The sequence below is a fragment of the Mastomys coucha genome, unplaced genomic scaffold (assembly GCF_008632895.1).
Source record: "Mastomys coucha isolate ucsf_1 unplaced genomic scaffold, UCSF_Mcou_1 pScaffold22, whole genome shotgun sequence".
Classification (NCBI taxonomy): domain Eukaryota; kingdom Metazoa; phylum Chordata; class Mammalia; order Rodentia; family Muridae; genus Mastomys; species Mastomys coucha.
Window position 1 is genome coordinate 19,354,612 of NW_022196905.1, and position 20,596 is coordinate 19,375,207.

General features: G+C 37.5%; 1 protein-coding gene and 1 long non-coding RNA gene across 3 annotated transcripts in view; one reads left to right on the top strand and one right to left on the bottom strand.

Moving 5' to 3' along the window:
- Positions 1–2,155: 2,155 nt before the first annotated feature.
- LOC116068683 lies at positions 2,156–7,724 on the top strand. Its single transcript, XR_004109659.1, has 3 exons — positions 2,156–2,376; positions 2,770–2,863; positions 7,684–7,724. It is a non-coding gene; the product is annotated as an uncharacterized LOC116068683 (long non-coding RNA).
- Positions 2,380–20,596, bottom strand: part of Vwc2 (von Willebrand factor C domain containing 2) — a 143,692-nt gene continuing 125,475 nt past the window's right edge. Inside the window, exons 4-5 of one of the 2 annotated variants that reach the window (XR_004109658.1) lie at positions 9,238–9,626; positions 2,380–3,254 (exon numbers count right to left, since the gene is read on the bottom strand). Coding sequence is in view for 1 of the 2 variants with exons in the window: in XM_031338567.1 (XP_031194427.1) it covers positions 9,475–9,626 (152 nt within the window). In the remaining variant the exon portion in view is untranslated. Of the gene's footprint in view, positions 3,255–8,933; positions 9,627–20,596 lie in introns of those variants that run through there. The other variant, XM_031338567.1, reaches the window with a different exon arrangement.

Here is a 20,596-nt window from a genome sequence, read left to right on the forward strand (position 1 = left end):
CCAATTCAGGTATGCGAAGTTTTTTGCTTTGAATGAATGAATGAATGGTGTGTGTGTGTGTGTGTGTGTGTGTGTGTGTGTTGAGATCAAGTCTTCTGTCGTCCAGATTGGCCCCAAACTATATAGCCAAGATTGGACTTGAACTCCTAATCCTAACCCTCCTTTCTCCATATTCTGAGTACTGGGATTAGAAGCAGGCACCATTTTGCCAGGGTTTTTTCATTTATATTCAAAAGTGTTTAACATATATTGTCAAAAAGCCATAGTAGAAATACAATTAAATGAAAACCATTTGAGCTTCAGAGATCTATTTACTGTTATATATATACATTATATACTGTTAGCATCTACTTCTGGATATACATTTAATGTTCACACCATTTACTTTTAGAAATGACAAAATACATCACCACAGTCAATATCATCAGACATGCTTATGGTATTGGTATACTTCACTGTATGTCCTTGTCAATATTTTACTTAAATATGAAGAAAAGTATGTTGAATATTTGAGGCAACACTAAGGAGTGTATTTAAATATTTTATAAACAATGAAATCTGAGGCATTTGGAATATTTAACAGTACTTTTTATTAACATCATTTGAAGTATTTAACAGACTGAAAAACATTTTAAAAGTGACTACCTGGAAGTGAAAAATGCAGTTTAATAAATATTCTGTAAATCAGTTTATAATATATATATATATATATATATATATATATATATATATATATATACACATCCAGCAATGTATATGCGATAGGCCTGATGATATAAATTTAGCTCCATGTAAACTTCTAATAATACAAAAACATTTCCTGACAGACACAACACAATGGATAAAAAATAAGATATTATGTCAATCATATTTTCTTCTACTGAGTTAAAATTTCTAAAACTTTTGAATCCCAGTCTCCTCATATTTTTTACTTACATAGCTAAGGAATACTCATGTATAACTAGTGCTTTAAAACTAATGTCATCTGCCTCACTCTGTGTTTGAAATATTCAACTAATGCTCTCATGAGCTGATGCTCTGTCTTATCCAAGAGAAGAAGATAAAGACTGAATTACAAAAGAGGTAGGTCAAGTGCACTTAGTAAACTGAGTGATAGACTAGAGTCAGACTCCCCTTCAAACATTATGAAGGATCTTCTAGCAGTGGTTCAGCCCTCTTTCTGAAAATACTGATTCTATAATGTGAAGCAAGACCGAGGTCAAGGATGAGTCTCCTGATGCCTTCTAAGTCTACTCTGTTTGCTGAGTCCTAATCCTGTCCAGCAAAGCAGGCTCTCTTCTGTTTCCTAAAGGGGCTCATTATGTATTAACAGTTTTGAGTTTCCACGAGTGATTCTTGTCAGTGGTTTACAGGTTTTTAACACCTCTTACTATCTGTACTGCTCTAAATTTTAGCATCTCCATTCCCTACAGTAACCATTCACTTTGCTTTTCCTCTTATATGATGTTATTTGTCCCTTCAGTTGTCATTATACTTTTTAGTGCACAAAAAAGCCCATTGTGTATTTTTAAGACATTTAACCTTGCCTTAAACAGAAATCCAATTCTGTTTCTGATTTAAGGGTTATATGCATATATGTGTGAATTTTTAAATATACCAATTGGCTGTGGTTATCTTATAACCTAAAAAAAGATACATAAAAATAGTATTTTTATCAACTACGTTTATTGAAACCATACCTGTTTTAAAGTAGGAATACATTCCTGGGTTGGAAATAGAGAAGACGTGGGCATGGCTGGATGGATATGGCCCCTGGAAATGCAGAGTCGAACCTGTCTAGTCACCTCCACAACTGTTGGCATTGTTTGATTGGGAAGAATTTTTTTATCATTGTTTCTGTTTGATCACTAATAGACTTAAAACCACAAGCCTGTCAGTGTGCAAACATGGGCAGGCTGCTACTGAATGAGTTTAATCTAAAGTTTCAGAAGACTGAATGAAAACAAAGTAAGACATAGTAAGTAGGCACTTAGCTTTCCTTAGCCACTGCTGCTAGATAATGTTTATATCCCTATTTTATCTCTAGCTACTGTATATAACCAGGTAGCCAACACATTGTTTTTAAATGGTAAATAATGGTACTGATGTAAGGTATTGATGTGATGTAAAAGCTAATGGCAATTGGTAAAATCACTTATTTGCATTGACTTACAGCCTTCAGGGAGTATGCTGGAGTAAGGGTATGTGGAGCCAAAGAGGTCACACTGGTCACTACCCTGGCCTCATGGCCTCAGAACACAAAGGGCATGGTTACCGTGGAATGAAGTGAAAGACTTGACTAAGGCTCACATTGCTCCCCTTCGGGGAAATACTGAATGAAGGATGCTCATTCCCTTTCTTGATCAGCCATGCCCTGTGAGTATAGTGCATATTCTGGGCTTTGACCTCAGTGATATCACTGAAACTTGATGCTTTTCTTAAAGCAGAGTTGATGATAGCAGACACTAGAATTGAAAATGTAGTATTTTCCATAAGTTGTCATCTAATAAATGATAGTTTTCCTTATTAGCTAATATATGGTAATTTATGTTAATATGTCCATTAATATTTGAGTATGAAATGTCCCCCACAGGCGCATGTGTTGACTATTTTGTGGCACGTGGTCAATGAATGCTTCCTAGACATATTTTGGAAGCTGATGAAATCTTTAAGAGGCAAGGCTGAGGGAAGAAGTATGTTCCCTGGGGCATGCTTGTGACTGTTATACCTCATTTCTGGTTACTCCCTTTCATTTCTTTTTGCTGCCAGAGGTGAGAACCTACCCAACCACAAGCTTCAACTACAACAATGTATTGCTGAGCTACGTGGAGCCAAGCAACCATGAGATGAAACATCTAAAACTGTAAGCAAAGATAAATATCTTATCCTTTATACTGTTTGTGTCAAGTATCTTCCACAGCAGGAAAATTAAGTCACCAGTACAGAAAGGGTTATTATATGTGCCCATATTTTATAAACTCAGTACAAGAATTATAAACAAAACCATAAAAATCTACTGTTGTTTGAAAATCCACTTTAATAAGACATGAATACAATTTAATTAGAAATCAAAATATGTGGCAAGTAGAAAAGGGAGGCGATTAACACTTTTGGGAGGAGTGACTCTTAACTGACAAGTGTCAGGACTGTGCAGCTGAGTTCGGAGAGCATGGTGCTGTCCATTCCCTTCTGTGCTTCTTGGGAGTGCGAGGAAAGCACTTTGATGTTGCTGTCTCCTTTCTAGAGGTCATTGTCTAAACATGAATGAGAAGACTTTGTGTCACAGGTTCTGGCCTAAAGCAAACTTGGATTCCTACCCACTCATTCACTAGGTTGAAACTTCAGGCATATTCTCAAATTCCCAAATGTTCCGAGTGGGGCCAGTGCTAGACACTTTTGTAGGTATTGTGAGTTTAAATAAGGCAATCAAAAAACCCCAGAGACAAATAAAAATAGAACTGAATTTAGTTTATAATATAAAACAAGAGAATAGCAAAATGAACATTCTCATAAATACATCTAGAAACAAAGTCAAATGCAAATTCCAGAAATTGAAGAAAAACAGTAAATGTTAGTAAGTAAATAAAATACTATTAAATATTAAATAAAACTTGAAAGTGTTTCTACTTCCTGAAAATGGAATTTTAACTAAAGTGGGAGATATTTAGAATTATTTTAAGTTAACAGGCTACAACAATACCTTAATAAATGATGTTAGGTGTATTTTAATTGTATTTGATATTACCGTGCCGGTATTATGGGTTTTATGTTTTTGTTAGAGAATCACAGGTATGTGTTTCATGCTTCATAAACTGCCAAGAGGCCAAACACTTGGAGCATATCTTCATTTAAGTTTTCCTGTTACTGAAAATTTTAGTGAACATTCTCACACTGATTGACAGTATCATTTAGAAGTTGATGGAATTTATTCAGTTAACAATTAGGCATTTAAAATTAGTTTTTTTCCTACTTGTTTTTATGGTAAAGCAAAACCAGCAAATGCTTTACAAATGAGAGTGAAGTTTGACTTCATGGTGAAGTATCAATACCCATCGCTTTTAGATCCCTTTCCAACACGCTTGGAGCTTCTGGATCTCTATGTACAACTTGGCTCACTGACATCATTTCATAGAAGCTGACTGCATTGCTCAGTTGTATGACACAGAAACATGGAGGGAGATACACAGATACACTCAGATTCCTAAAATAAAGTCTAGGATATGAAATTTTTATTCAAAAAATTGCTATAAACAAAGAAATACCAAAACTGTAAACTTGATCACCTTTATTATAAGTACCACTGTTTTCATTAGAAGTTTTCTTCAGTATTAGAACTTTTACATCAAAGCAATTATTCCTGACTTACATCTGAACTGGCCATTGATTGTCATATCCAACCTCAATTGTTACAGCAGTGAGGGATTTGATCTGTGGGTGGTCATGGCCTGGACATGTGAAATATGCTAGAAGTCTAGGAAAAAAACCAACCAGGCAAGGAGATAACAGTGGGAACTTTGGTTTGATGCACTGTTTGAGCCAGTGCTTGATCCACAGGTGTAGTGGACTGTATGTGACTCAGTAAAGCGAACTTAACATTGAGTAGGTGATGCTTGCAGAAGTGATTGTCTCATAATGTGAATTAAAGGTATCTAGAAATAAGAGGAAAACACAAAAAATTAACCATTATCTGTAAACAAATTTTTGTCATACTAGACTAGATTGAATTGGGGCTTTCTGCATGTGAGGCAATTTCTTTACCATTGAGGTACACCCTACCCATTAAATGATATATTTTTGTATGTAGTGGTGCTGGAGATAAAAACCTATGTTCTTGTGCATGCTTGTCAAGCACATTTCCACTTAGCCATCCACAATCATGGCTTATGATTTAATTTTTAAAGTATGTGCTAAAATGACACCAAATTAGTGCTATGACGGGGACTCAGGATGGCAATCCAATTAAGGACTCCAGAATCCTCCTCAAAGCAGCTATTCTTTTTCACAAACACCTACAGGTGTCCAAATGAGACAGGATGAGCCCCTAGCTAAGAGCTGGCAGGTTCCAATATCTTTCACCTGGGGACTGAGTTTACTTCAAATGCTGATGACAGGGGCAGGGGTTGGGGAGGTGACCACATCCCCCCATTATGAATCAAAATCTAGCTGGACACTCATGCTCTGATGTCCCCCTCCCCAAAAAGAATAATAAGAAAGTCTCTCACTTCCACTGCTTGACTTCTGGTTTCCTTTCTTCAAACACCCACCATGTTATCTGACTTGTGCTGCAGACTGAACTTTCCTCAGAGGCTTTGGCATGCTGTTCCCAATTTTCTGCCTGCTCACAGCATTCATAACTTTCCCAGTAAACTCTACTCCCAGCAATCATCTTAATGTCCCCTTGAGCCCCAATTTGAGGCCTTTCAGTACTGAAAAAGCTTAGAGAAGAACAGTATTTAGAACCCCTTAGAGAAGGGTCTGGATGCCCAGTATCTACTGCCAACAGGACTGTGTCCTCCCATAGCCCCAGGCTGTTTTTAGAGAGAACTCTTCTGAGGGAGGTTGGTTGTTCTGTGCAATTAGGATCCTCCAAACCACCAAATGAAGCAAGATCCATGTTTAGAAAACTAAAACCTCAGGTGGGAAAAACTGCCTTTGCATGAGGAGATGATGTAAGTAGTCTCTGATCTCCCCAGGGCAGGAAGAACCTGGAATTCGATGAACAGATCCTGTAAGCATGTATTCATTCTAGAATAAGTGGCTGCACAGGCCAACTTCTGTCAGACACTACTTCTGAGGAAAAGAATGCAGAGCAGTTCCACCAAGAACCTCTGGTCACAAAGGATACCGCTAAAGTCTGATACCAGTCAGACGTGTCTGTACTTCTGGTACTGCCCAGGGTCTTGATGAAAAGACATGTACATTATTACCTTTCTTCCTTACAGTCCTTTAGAGGAAAACAAAAAGTCTTAAGAAATCTAAAAGTAGGCTGGGTGTGGTGGCGCATGCCTTTAATCCCAGCACTTGGGAGGCAGAAGCAGGTGGATTTCTGAGTTCGAGGCCAGCCTGGTCTACAGAGTGAGCTCCAGGACAGCCAGGGTTATACAGAGAAACCCTGTCTGGAAAAACCAAAAGAAAAACAAAACAAAACAAAACAAAAAAACAAAAAAAACCAAACAAACAAAAAGAAATCTAAAAGTATCTGTTGCCTATTGAAACAAGTTTAATAGATTGTTAGTATTTGTTAAGTCATTCTTTATGTTTATAAATTTTGTTTCATGTATACTTAAATAGTCTATATTTAAAATAACAGATGTTTTGAACAATACTTGTTTGTAATTGTGCACTTGTATACTTTAAACAAGATGAACATTAAACATATATCATTGTTTAAAATAAAAACAAAGAATAGGAAATCTCTGAATTTTGGACATAGTTGAGTGTTTTAGACATTGTTTCCACACAATGCAAAGGAAGCAAAGAGGAGAGGTAGTTAACCATAATGCATTAAACTTTAAAACATATGAGAATTAATCTCTTGGTGTACTTTATCAGACCAGACAATGGTACTGTGAATATTCAAATATTAAAATTAATATAATCACTTTATGGCTCCACCTGAGGCTCGTGAGTTCCCTGAAGGCACAGAGACTCTGGCCTCTGCATCTTCACAGTGTCTCTACATACCTGTCACAGGGCCGCAGCGCATCTGGTGATGCTTGCTGTGTTGGGGAGTGAAGCAAGGCTTCTGAAATGACTGTTCCTGCCTCTCTCTGTAAAGTATGGGAGAGTACTGAAGAATGACCCCAAAGGAAGTGACCTGTCTTTGTGAGATTGCTTTCTTTCTGGAGCTACTCTGTGGTTCACATAGGCAGCTAAACATAGGTTGGTACATTCATACAACTCATAAGCACAACTTCCTTTTTAACTTGATTAAATCCTTAATAATTATGAAGTACTCACAAAGCAAGCCTGTTAGAATTTTGAAGAATTGTGGCATTTAAAAAACAAGTGAAGTTGGATTGTGAGGTTTGAACAATCAAATAATTTCAACTCATACTGTCCCCACGTTATTATGCAGTTAAAGTTATCTGGCTTATGTTGGGTTGTTTAGAACTTCAGCAAAGACTTCTGTCAACATGGGGAAGAAAGGTAAATATCTAGCTGAAACAGCTCTCTAGACCTGATCTGAAGGGGAACACTATCCATCAGAAGTAATAATAATTTCATTATTTAGGATATGCAGTGCAGAGAACCTGGTTCTTCCACATTTGTCTCAGGTATAGTGTGAGTTATTGTAATGCAACCACAGCCACTGTGCTCCAGTATCCAGAAGTGTGCCTGAGACAGTGTGGGGCCCACTGGTTTACACCAAGAATGTCATTCCCCAGATAACATTGTGTTCACTTTCTTTGCAGAAGAATGAGATTTGTTGACATTCTCCTAGCATTTATGATTTTTTTCACTGCAATAATCTGAGAGCCTATTTTCCATTCTGTAGGAATTCTATTGCCAAGGAAAATAAGAAAACTGGGCCTCACACAATGTAATTGTAATTCACTGTGTCTTATGTAGAGAGAAGAGGCAACTTGTATATAATTATAACTGGCACAATAGCCCATATATGTTAGGAGAATAAGTCATTTGTTGGCAAGATGGTAACTTTAGATGACCTTTGTCTTAAAGGAAATCTACTGTTGAATAATGGAAGGACAGATGAAGGCTAACAGTCTTTCATACTAACATTTAAGTTTTGGAAAGCTGAAAACAGGTACCTGAGAGTAACTAGCCAATAATACCCCTGAGTATTTTCATAAAATTGATGTGCATGCTATTCTGCCTAATTCAAAATATTCTTCAAAATCAAGGTAAAATATAAACATATGCAAACATCTTGGTAATTTTTGTATTTGTTAAGGTATATAATGATTAACATTTTCAATGAGGAAATACATTGATTTTCCTTGACTATCATTCAGTAATTACTGAAATTCTTTTATACTGGAAGGGTTTGGGGGTATAAATTGTGCTTTTTAGAAATCTTCATTTTCTAGCCTCTAATTTGCTTTATATATAATATCTTACACTGTTATTTTATAGTCCTGTTATGCTACAAGAAAAAGATGCACATGAAGAAAACAAACCAGCCCTCATTTCCACTTGTCCTCACAAGATTTGTTGTGTTACAGGTATTTAATTTTCAAATTTAGAAAAAAATAAATGGAGGGAAATGTTCTTAAAGTTTGCAAGTAATTACTTTAGTTTTGTTTACACATATTAAGACCATGACTGCCTCTCTGACTTCTGTAGCAACTGTCGATGTCACGCACAGAAAGGGAACTGTTCCCCAGTCACTGTGCTCCAGTGAGCAACACTTAATGACAGTGTTATTATTTCATATTCACATGAAGATAATTTTGATGATATATGTCTGCAGGAGAGACTTAGTAGCCTTTGCTATCCAGTGTTTAAACATAATTGGACAAAGAATAGCTTCCTCACACTGCTCTTGGTGTAAAGTGGATTTATCATCTCACTATGTCTGTTACTGAGAACAGATAGCTATCTTAACTAGCAGTATGGGAACACTTTGCTGAGTCCTGAGATGTCTGTAGCATATTTTATATTTCAAGCATAAACTTCTTCAGAAATTCAACTTTTCTTAACTATTCTCCAGAGAATCCAAAGATTCCCCTTCCCTCATTTTTTTTTATAACATTCCAGCTCCATGGACACTAACACAGATATCCCAGCCTTCCTCTTGCTCAGGGAATAAATTGATTTCATGCTTAGAAGAATATGTATCATGAATGAAAATGAAATGCATATAAGTGTTTATTTATGTATGAGCGACTATGAGAACTGAAAAAGTATGTGCTAGCAATCTTTATACCTGCATTTTATGAATGATTAAGAATGAACTAATAAGAGAAATGGATTATTAAAATAAGTCTATTTGTGTAAATTAGATTGTGTTTTAAGCATTAGATACATAGCATTTGAACAGGATTTTGATATAAAGCAGTCACTTATGGAGTCCCTTATGGAATAGAGCATTTCATATGTGTGTAAGAGATTCCTGGAACCACCAGCACTCTCTTGTGATGCAGTGAAAGCTAACAAAGATATACCGGTACACAGTGAGGACGGTTGACAACAGCATTTTTTAATATATAAGACTCTAATAGAGGGATTATAGAAACACATTTAATATATAATAGTGAACTTTAGTGTACTTACTGTGAAAATAGCACATTTATTTAGAGGGAGTATGCCCAAAGTTCTTATTGATGTTTTGAAATACATCCATTTCTGTCTCTTGCTGTAATTGTTACCAAGAAAAACAAAAGTACCAACCATTTTCCTTGACTCCTTATCCAAAGTCTTCTGTTTTTGATTGATATTTCTCAGAGTCATCTAGAATGTCACATTAGTAAAATATTCTAGAAAAACATGAGAGTTTCTGTATTGTGAAGTCTACATTTGCCTGCACTCATGTCTTGTGCACATGGCTTGCCGTTCAATTCTCCATGTGCCCTCCTCATAAGTACAGTGACATATGGTGCACTCGTCAGTCTTCACCTCTCTACCAGCTGGGATAACAGCGGTTTCTGCAAAGCAGTTTGGACCTGAAATACAGAAAAATATTTTATACTATTGTGTGCACAAATGTATAATGTTTATAATTAGGTCATTGGCCCTGTACTAAGTTTCATTCACCTTCTTATGAAGGACGGTTAGAAAAACCATAACAAGAAACAGAAAAACCAACATTTTTTTCTGAAATGAAACCAATATTACTTAAAATTTTAGGACTAAAGCATTACTATTTTTATAAGTGGTCTATTCCATTTGAAGGCATTTTTTCAGAAGCCAAGTCTATAATCATTAGATTTAACTAATGTTAAATAATTATTTAAAAAGTACCACCAACCAGTATCTTTAGAAAACTACTCATCCTTCATGGTGGTTTTAGCAGGGAATTTTAAACAAGAAAGCCATCATTCCACAGCTTTCCCACATGTGTTCAAAAACCAGGTGTCAGAGTTATCAGCATTTCTGTTCAACTGCTAGCTGTAAACCTCCACCCCAGAGTTACTGAGTCTTTAAGTTTAGGGGCCAAAGAAGTAAGTTCACAGGTGATAATAATTCTTACCTGGCAACCACAGAGCAGCACCCCAGTTACTGCCCAGGATTTGTCTTCCATAGTCTTTAAGAACTAAGAATAATTGTAATCCTTGCTAGTAATGCCAAGTAAAACCTTATCAGCACAAAGATGTCCCTTCACTGCTTACATGCAGGATATTAAATCAAGTATATGAAAATGAATAGGAAAAATATTTTCAGCGTGAGTTGAAACTAATATTACTATAAAAGATTACTTGATTGGTCCTTAGGGGAAAAAACTCTTAGATTCAGTCTTATGAAGAGTATTTTGGTCAAGAATAGCAAGATTAAAAAGAAAAAAGTACAAAATGCATGGATGAAGCAATAAAGGGACACCAGGAAGTAAAATGGAGCTGAATCCTGTGTTCATGGAGATAAACACAGATTAGGAAAGTGGTGATCTCAGGGCCAGATCCCACCCAGGTAAGCTTGTTCTTTGTATTTGCAGTTAAACAATTATGATGTAGTTATATCTTTTATTTGGACAAATGATTGTGTGTCAAATTTAACATGTGATGCCACAAGCTTTTGATCTGGATCTTGAAGCATAATCACCATGAAAAGCTTAGGAGCAGGCATGGTGGTACACATCTTTAACCCAGGAGACAGAGGCAAGCACATCTCTTGAGTTCAAGGCCAACCTGTTACAGAGCAAGTTCCAAGTAGAGAAAGCTTAAGTCCAGTCATAGTAGACCATGCCTTTAAATCCAGCATTCAGAAGACAGAGCCATGCACATTTCTTGAGTTCAAGATCTGTCTACAGAGCAAGTTCCATGACAGCCAAGCTTAGGCAGTGAAGGAGTTGGAAAACAGAAAGCTGGTGATCATGTGATAGAATATAGGGGCAAGTTCCAGGCTCAGCAAACAGCAGAACTGGTCAGCTTCAGCCATGTGGCTCTGGATTTAGAGCCAAGAATAGAAGGGATTACTGGGACAATTGATGTTGTTTATCTAGATGTAAGAAATTAAGCAGTGATTAAGAAGAGATCACAATCACTGAGGCGGAATCTTCTGGGGAGTGTTTTTAGAGAACACAAAGACTTCCATTCACCAGGGCTGACCTGGCTACAGCTGCTGCTGAATGCCAGATCTGCCAACAGCAGAAACCACTACTGAGCCCCATGTATGGCACCATTCCTCGAGGAGGTGACCAGCCAGCAACCTGGTGGCAGGTTGACTACATTGGACCACTTCCTCTGTGGAAAGCACAACATTTTGTTCTTACTGGAGTAGATATTTATTCTGGTTATGGATTTGCCTTTCCTGCATGTAATGCTTCCACTAAAAACAGCATCCATGGACTTATACATTGCCTTATCCACCACCATGGCATTTCACACAGTGTTGTTTCTGACCAAGGACCCCTTTTCACCACCATAGAAGTGTGACAGTGGGCCCATGATCATGGAATTCACTGGTCTTACCAGTAATGTTCCCCATCATCCTGAAGCAGCTGGTCTGATTGAAATATAGAATGGCCCTTTGAAGTACAGTTACAGTACCAATTAGGTGGCAGCAGCATGGGGTTTGGGGCAGGGTTCTTCAGGAGGCAGTATATGTTTTGAATCAGCATTCTATATATGGCACAATGTCTCCCATAACCAGGATCCACAGGTCCAGGAATCAAGGGGTGGAAAAGGGAATAGTTCCACTTATTATTACTCCTGGAGACCCACTAAGAAAATTTTTGCTTCCTGTCACCTCAACCCTAAGTTATGCTGGCCTAGAAGTTTTGGTTCTAGAGTAGGGAGTGCTCCTGCCAGGAGCCACAACAAACATGCCATACAACTGGAAGCTCAGACTTCTCCCTGGTCATTTTGGGCTTCTAATGCCTTTAAACCAACAGGCTAAGAAAGGAATAACAGTGTTAGGAGGGGTGATAGATACAGATTACCATGGTGAAACTGGATTGCCTCCAATGGAGGTAAGAAGGATTATGTCTGGAGTGCAGGTAATCTTTTAGGGTGTCTTTTAGTACTACCATGTCCTGTGATTAATGTCAATGGGTAACTACTAGTCCTGCTGAATCCAAGCAGGATGACAAAGAGCACAGATCCAACAGGAGTGAAAGTATAGGTTACTCCTTCAGGAAAAGAGCCAAGACCTGCTGAGGTACTTACAGAGGGTGTAGGAAATACAGAATGGGTAATAGAGGAAGGCAGTTATAGATAACATCTAAGGCCACATGATCAGTTGCATAAACAATGATTATAAGTGGCATGCTTGCTTCTGTTTTAAGAACACATTTGTATAGATATTTGCCCCCCCCAATTTCTTTAACATCAATTAAGAGATTTTCAATGGCTACACTGAGACACTAAAAGGATGTTCTCAAGGGATATTTACCTATTCTAAATTTACAATTCATTTGCAATTGTACGAGAGATAGTTAAATTAGGAATATTTATGACATGATTGTTGTTTCATTTGGATATGAGGTATGATTTATGTTAAGTTGACAAGGGATGCATTGTGAATGCTATTGCTGGTTGTCAACTTTACCACATCTGGAATGAACTACAATCCAGAAATGGAGGGTACAACTGTGATCAGATCTTGAGGCATAGTGGCTATGGGAAGCTTAGGCCCAGGCAAGGTAGTATACACCTCTAATCCCACGAGACAGAGGCAAGTAGATCTTTGAGTTCAAAGCCAGCCTAGGACAGAGCCAGTTCCAAATCCTGGCATGATGATACACACCATTAGTCATACCTTCTGGTAGAGGTCTACATAAGGACAATGGAAAAAGGAAGGGTTGGTTATATTTTGCCTGCTTATACACAACTGTTGGAACCTACTTCTTCAGAATTCCTGCTTATACAGAAGACCAGCTGAAACACCTAGCCTTGTGGGACTGAGCAACTACTTTCAGACTTCCTACTCACAGATGCCCATTTTTGGGTTAGTTGGACTGTAGACTGTAAGTCATTCCAGTAATTTCCCTTAATATATAAATGCATTCCATAAGTTCTGTGATTCTAGAGAACACTGACTAATACACCTTCCTCCCAAGTTTGTGGGACTTGGAAAGATCTATAACCTCTGCTGTATATACCTTGTGCAAATGAGTTTTCATATCTTTAAGGTAAATACCACAAAAATTGCATGCCTTTGTGATAGTTGCATATTTAGTTCTCTAAGAAACTGCCAACTAGAATTGTTTCTTTTTTGTTTAAGAATATTTGTGTTTGTATTTATTTGTATTTATTATTATATTTATATTTAATCCTTGAAAATTTCATACATTTGTACAATGTATTTTAATTATCAATTACCTTCCTCTAACTCTCTGGGGTCCCTTACTCTACCACCATCCCAACTTCATGCCTTCTTTTTTGTTATTAGTAACGACATGGGTGCCCATATGTGATGTGTGTGCTGCCTCCACTGAGGAATGGGCAACTTGTTAGTGGCCATTTCCACAAAGGAGAGTGACTTTTTCTCCTTTGGCAACCATCAAGAGCCAAAGGTGCAGTCTTGGGGAATGTTCTCCTTTTCAGGCTAGAATGTTGATAGGTTTGATCCTGTGCAGGACTTGTGTAGGTAACCACAGCTGCTGAGAGTTGATGGGCAGCAGCTACGGCATGTCCAGTGGTATTTCATAGCTATCCTCCTTACCTGTCAGCTCTTGCGTTCTTTTTAACCACTCTTCTATAGTGGTCTCTGAGCCTTTGTTGAGGAGGTGGCAGGTTAATATAGATGGTTCATCTACAAGTGGCCACTCAGGATTATTTATACTTGTGCTTTGGCCATATAATGTGTCCCTGTAGCAGACATTACCCACCACAAAAAGTTAAATCTGTGACTAAAGTTGAGGGCAATCCAAATCTATACATATAAACATAAATATTTAGAAGGCAGATTGATGCTATGAACATTTAACATAACAAGTTCCCACCAAGGACCTATAATTTCCCTAGTTATAGGCTTTTGAGCAGGCTTACAATATAATACCTTCTGTGAAGCAGGCCTCATCTCCAGTCAGAAAGTGGGTGGTTATCCCCATAACTATCAAGCCACTATTGCAGCAGTGGGCACATCTTGCCTGGCAGGTCAGTATTGTCCCTTGCATGGGTCAGCACTAGTTGAGATCATTGATGACTTTTCTTCCTTGAAAGCCTGCATAGTACCCTTTAGTACTCTTAAGCAAGCCAGAAGGGAGAGTTTCTTGATCAGTGAGGTTTTGTGGATGCACCATCCTGCTTCCAGAACACATGGACTACTAAATGAAAATCTCAAGGGCCAGGCATAGGATACTTTCCTATTAGTCAGTGCATCCCTAGCAACACCCAAAACAACACAAGCCATTCCTATTTCTCCTGGTTGCCCATCATGATTAGATGGTAGGGCCCTCTTTTTAAAGACACCACTCATTTTGGATTTAGGGCATACGGAACTGTTTTCTAAAGAGACATTAAATTTTACATCACACCAGAGCTCTGTTTATTTGCATCTTAAGAGACTTTGACATTCTTACAGGTATTAGATTAAGCCATTCTGAGACAGAAGTAGCATGTGTCCACATTTGAATTCTTGTTCTTTAGTGGCCGATGACGACCATCATTCCACATGCTTCTGTGCTCTTTCCTATCTTAGGCACTGTTCCTTTACCAGACAAAAGGATTGCAAACACGTTTTCTTCAATCTTGGAGCTTGTGCTCCTATTTTTTTCACTTTCACAGAGTAACAACATATATTTGAACAAAATAAAATGCACCAATTTTCTCTTTTATATAACTCAGACAGTCGGCAAATTCACAATCCTCCTGCCTCTGCGCTTTCAGTGGTCAGTTTGCTGGGTGGCATGTACTGCCATCTTGACCATATTCATATTAATGTTCTATTTGAAAATTCACCAAGAATTCTGTATTTTGAGAACTTAACCCTGTTATTTCATAAAAATGTTATAATTGATTTACATTTAAGTATGTTATCCATTTAAATTAATTTTGTGTAAAGTGGGACATTAATATTTAGAGTCTTCTTGTTCTGAATATAATGGTTCCAGCATCACATTTTTAAAGACTCATTTTTTTCCTGCTAATTTTTTAAAAAGATTTCTTTATTTATGTGAGTACACTTTTGCTCTCTTTAGACATATCAGAAGAGAGCATCAGATCCCATTATAGATGGTTGTGAGTTACCATAAGATTGCTGGGAATTGAACTCAGGATCTCTGGAAAAGCAGTCAGTGCTTTTGACCACTGAGCCATCTCTCCAGCCCCCTTTTTCTGCTAATTTTGATTTGTTTATTTAAAATTCTTGTCAAATGCATTTAATCTTACAAATTTCCTTCTCGACTTTGTTGTCTCTCAGACTTTTGTTTTCATTGTTACTTAAATTAAAATATTATTGAATTTATCTTTGGATTTTATCTAATACCCCAGTCTTAATGTATGCTGTATATTCTCGAAGTATTTTTTGCTGTTTTTCTGTTAGTGACAGCTAATTTTAAGTTCAATGTGATCTAAGTGTGCTTACAATATAGTTTTCAATCTTTTAAACATTTTAAAATGTGTTATATGGCCCATAACTTGGTTTGGCTTAGCAATATTCCAAATGTTCTTGAGGAAAAAAAATGTGTGTTCTGTTGCTATTGAATGGCATGAACTGAGCCTGAGATGGTGAGTAAGTGGCCGATGCTCTGTGGTCTCTGCTTACTGGATTCCTCTTTGCTGTATGTATCTGTTCTAGTATTTGGAGTGTTGAAATTCTAAGTATGGCAAGAGACTCATATATTTCTTCTGAATTTTTATAACATTTCCCTTCACTGATTTTTATGTTCTATTTGTAAGGAAATACCTTGTTTGAAGGCTGTTTTGTCATTTTGGAAAATCAACACCTTTCATCATTATATAATATCTCAGTAAATGTATGTTGCAAACTTTATGGAAACTGATGAAATATGCAAAGAAAAGGGAGGGTAACAGATATGCTGTGGAGCCATAAAAGGTGCAACTGAAATCACAAAGTGCAGAAAGAACTAAAGTTAAAAAAAATAAATAAAAATAAAAAAAAACAAAAATAAAAGCAACACATAGAAAGGAGTAACAAATATGGTGGATATAATTTAACAGTAGCAGTTATCACAGTGAGTGTTCAGTGTGCTAAATATATCAAGAAAGAGATTGTTGGAAACCCAAACAATATACAGCTAAATGAGATGTCTGTGTCTTCCTCCTCCCTTGGAGGCTCAAGCATCTGTGCAGTACAGGAGGTGCAAAGATCGGAAGAGCCAGAGGTGATGGGCAACACCACGAAAATAGCTTTTCCCAAGCATAACAGGGCTGATGCACGTAAGAACGTACAGAGATTGACAGCATGTACAAGCCTGGCACAGCTTCAATCCAGACAAAATCCCAGCAAAGAGAAGGGAAAGTAGACACAGAATCCTACCCTGAGTAAGGTGTTTGCAACTGATAACTGCTGGGAAAGGATAAAAATCTTTTCATCAGTGGAATGACACATGAACCAACCACAGCCCAGGGTAGGCCGCTCAGGAAAAGTTGGTCAACATAAAATGGACTTCTTGTTTCTTTTGCTGTAGTGTGTGTGTGTGTGTGTGTGTGCACCTATGCACATAGACTTGTATATGTATGAGCACATGCATGTGCACATGTGTGCTTTTTGTTTTTAATTTAAAAATATAATCACATCACTTCCCTTTTCTTTCCTCCCTCCATCTCCATCTCAACCGTGTCTCCTCTCATGTTCATCTGCTAGCTTTCAAAGTGATAGCCTCTTTTTGATTATTGTTATACAATCTGTACGTATATAACAGCAGAGTCTCTCTTTGTTGTTTGTGTGTATATGGTCTCAGCTCTGACCATTTTGTATTAGATAACCAATTAGATGGTTCCTTCCTGAGAAAAGCTAATTTCCCTTCTCCCATCAGTTGTTAGCTGCCTGTAGTTCTTTACCTAAGGGAAAGATTTCCTCAAAACCCATAAGATTTCCTTCTTTCCATGTTAGTATATCTATTGATGTTGTAATTGTACAGGTTTTGTTTATGCAGCCATTTCTTGGATGAATCGTCTCACAGCTGACTAACTGGTACTTTTGGTCCATAATGTTTGTCTCCTCTTACATGATGTTCCCTGAGCCATAGATGCAGGAGCTGGGCTGTAAATGTATTCACTTGAGCTGGGCTACCCAGGATCTATTAGTCTCTGTATTGTGCTACTTGAACTTGCATTGTTTCCTACAAAAATCAAAGACAAACAAACAAAACAAAACAAAACGTCATCATCAAATGGATCATTGTGGTAATCTAAGTGACTCCCCAAAACATTATAGATTAGTGATGTAGCTCTTAGTTGCCTCTTAGAGGATTAGCCTCATTTGCTAAAGCCACCAAACTTAGACCCTGGATTCAGATATCTAAAAACCTCCTTCCGGAGATCTAGCTTCCCTAGTACCAGAAACTATAATGTAAGCTGCCAAGGGGTGGAGGACAATTAAACAGTCCTTCCTAGCAGTGACATTTATGCACCACAGCAATGACCAACACAGCAAGATAGCCAAAAACTTGCAATAGCAGAACTCAAATGTTTTTTGGAAAACATCATCTTTTTAGTTAGATTTAAGGCCCACATTAAGTCAGCAAGAGGAAAACTGTGTGTTACTAAAACCTAGCCAAATATCTGGGCCTAGTAAGGTAGATCATGGATCTTATAACTCACTACTACTTCTTTGCTATACTAGCTTAATTCCTAACACTAAGTATTTTCCTTATACTAACAGATTAGTGTAGCCATTTCATCTCTTCAAAAAAAGCTTCTCTGTACAATAACTAGAGACCCCCTAGAGAAAACCCACAACTGAACATGATGCACAGAGCAATGGATTCTGAAGAGCCTAGGCCCAGTTGTTAATTTTTTTTGTTTGTTTCTTTGTTTTTTTCAAGACAGGTTTTCTCTGTGTAGCCTTGGCTGTCTTGGAACTCACTCTGTAGACCAGGCTGGCCTTGAAATCAGAAATCCGCCTGCCTCTGCCTCCCAAGTGCTGGGATTAAAGGTGTGTGCTACCACTGCCCGGCCCAGTTGTTAATTTTTAAGAGAGAGAAAATATGAGCTGAGGTGGTAGAGGGGAGATATGGAAAGAGTTGGGGGAGGGGAAAGAGTATGACCAAAATAATACTGTCAGAAAAAAATTAAAGATAAATTTGAAAAAAAGAAAGGCATATTAAAGACAGTGACACATTTAAGGTTGAAGGCTGACTCATGTGAACACTAGTTAGAGGGAAGTGGAATTGTCTTAGTTTTTAACAAGCAGAATACTAGAATGCTGGAAAGGTTATCACTCATAATTACCTGATGGAAAACATAAATGAATTAACAATATTACTATATGAAATTGGACTCTGATAATATAGTTACACAATAATAAGTTAACACCCATTCCCTTAGTTGCATTTGTAATGAGGGAAATAGAATAACTTTAATCCTAATTACTTAACTTTTTAAAATATAATAATCCTCTTAGTCATTTGCTTTGCAATAGGCAAAACAACTTCATAACTACAGAAAATACATTCAAAATCCATAAGTGTTAATTGAGTCATATGGATAATAAGCATTGACTAATTGTATTATTGTTGACTTGGCCTAGATAACTAATGACGGCTAATTCCAAAATAATTCTATAATAATGCTTATTTCCTCAGGGACAGTTGATCAATAAGCCTTGCTAAACTGGACTTTCCTATGCCAGTCTGACTTCAGGACGGAGGGCTGGCAATTGTGGAAGCTGTTGTTCATACCCTCTGGACCCCAGAGATATGCCAACTTCAGCTGATGTGTAGTGAAGTAACCTGCATGCTAGTGTTTCTCAAAATCCACGTACAGACACTTAAGTAGACAATGTGACAGTATTTCAGGTCAGGGTTGAATTATGAAATGCCCCCAGGACTAGCCATCTCTTAAAGATGGGTTCACAGATCCATTCTGCCTCTGCTCCTACCGATTTTTCTATGTGGGATACCACCATAAGACACACTCACACACACACAGACACACACAGCAAGTACCATTAGAGTACAGATGCTCACAACACACTGAACTTGACAGCAGCTTGATCTTGGACTTTTCTGCTTATAGAAATTTAAGAAAATACACTCTGATGGTTCTAAATCATTCAGTCTGTAGTATTTTACATTATTTGTTTTTATTTTTATTATATGAATGTGTTTGTACAAACTGCATGTGTATTGGTGATAGTGGAGGCCATAGGAGTATCAAATATTCTGCAGCTGGAGTTACAAGCCACCATGTGGATTCTTGGACCTGAACTTGGGTCCTCTGGGAGAGCAGCAAGTGCTCTTATTAGTGCTGATATTTGTCATGAGAGATGTGCAATAATATTCAATGCGGTTTTAATTTTCATTTTCTTCAATGACAGTCATTTAGATCTCTTTCAAAACATGTATCACTTCAAGTTTTAACTGTTAAGACAGGCATTGTTAATGCCTTTTCCTGAGGTGCTGGGACTTGTGCAGCTCCTCCCATGCTCTGAATGAGTCCTATATCTGGCATGTGACTGCAGATGGACTTCCAAATGGAGTCCTGAAGCGATGCTCTCTCAGTCTAGTTCAACTGTTACTTTTACCTCTTTCAACGCTATGCTCTGGGTATATGTCATCAAGCAGAGTAGCGCCTCGAGTCTTACGTGTGTTTTAAAAAAAGAAACAAGAAGATACAGCTTTCCAGGAAGGAGCATAAATAAACCAAGTCAGAAAAGTATGAACCATGAGGGATATCAGGGGCCTCTGGGAAGCTGTGGTCCTGTTCTTACTCATGGAAAGCATCCCCATGACTTTGAATCACTTTTAGTGAAGGGCCTTGAATATTCAGGGAAAAATGTATTCCAATTTGGATGTTCAAAACCATACTTATTAACCTGACATCTACAATGTCAGTTAAGTTTCTTGTACCTTCTAATCTGCCATAAAATGATTGACACAGTGAAAATTATGCAACTACTCCTAAATTTTTATTCCAAGTAGATTTTTAAAAAAGTTTTTAATTGGCATACTCTTTGGAATGTGGAAGCTTAAGATGCCATTTATTCAATGTGTTTTTAAATTTCCACTTGTTATATAAAGTGTTCATATTCATTTTGTAGTTTTATACATATATAGTATTTATAAGTACTAAAGGAAGTAATTCATTACTTAAAATTGAACAAGATAACTAGCTTAGAAGGGAAAGCTCATGGTGTCAGAGGGTTACTCGTTGCAGGTTTGGCCCCACTGCTATGTCTTCCATGAGGCAGAGCATCATGGTAGGCAGTATGTGCCAGGGCAAGTTGCTCACCCCAAGCCAGCCATGAAACAGAGGGAAAGTATTAATACTTTTTATCTCTTTAGCAGGTATGCCACCAATGACCTAAAAAGTGCTCACTATGTCCCCAACACTTTCCATTAACCCCAATT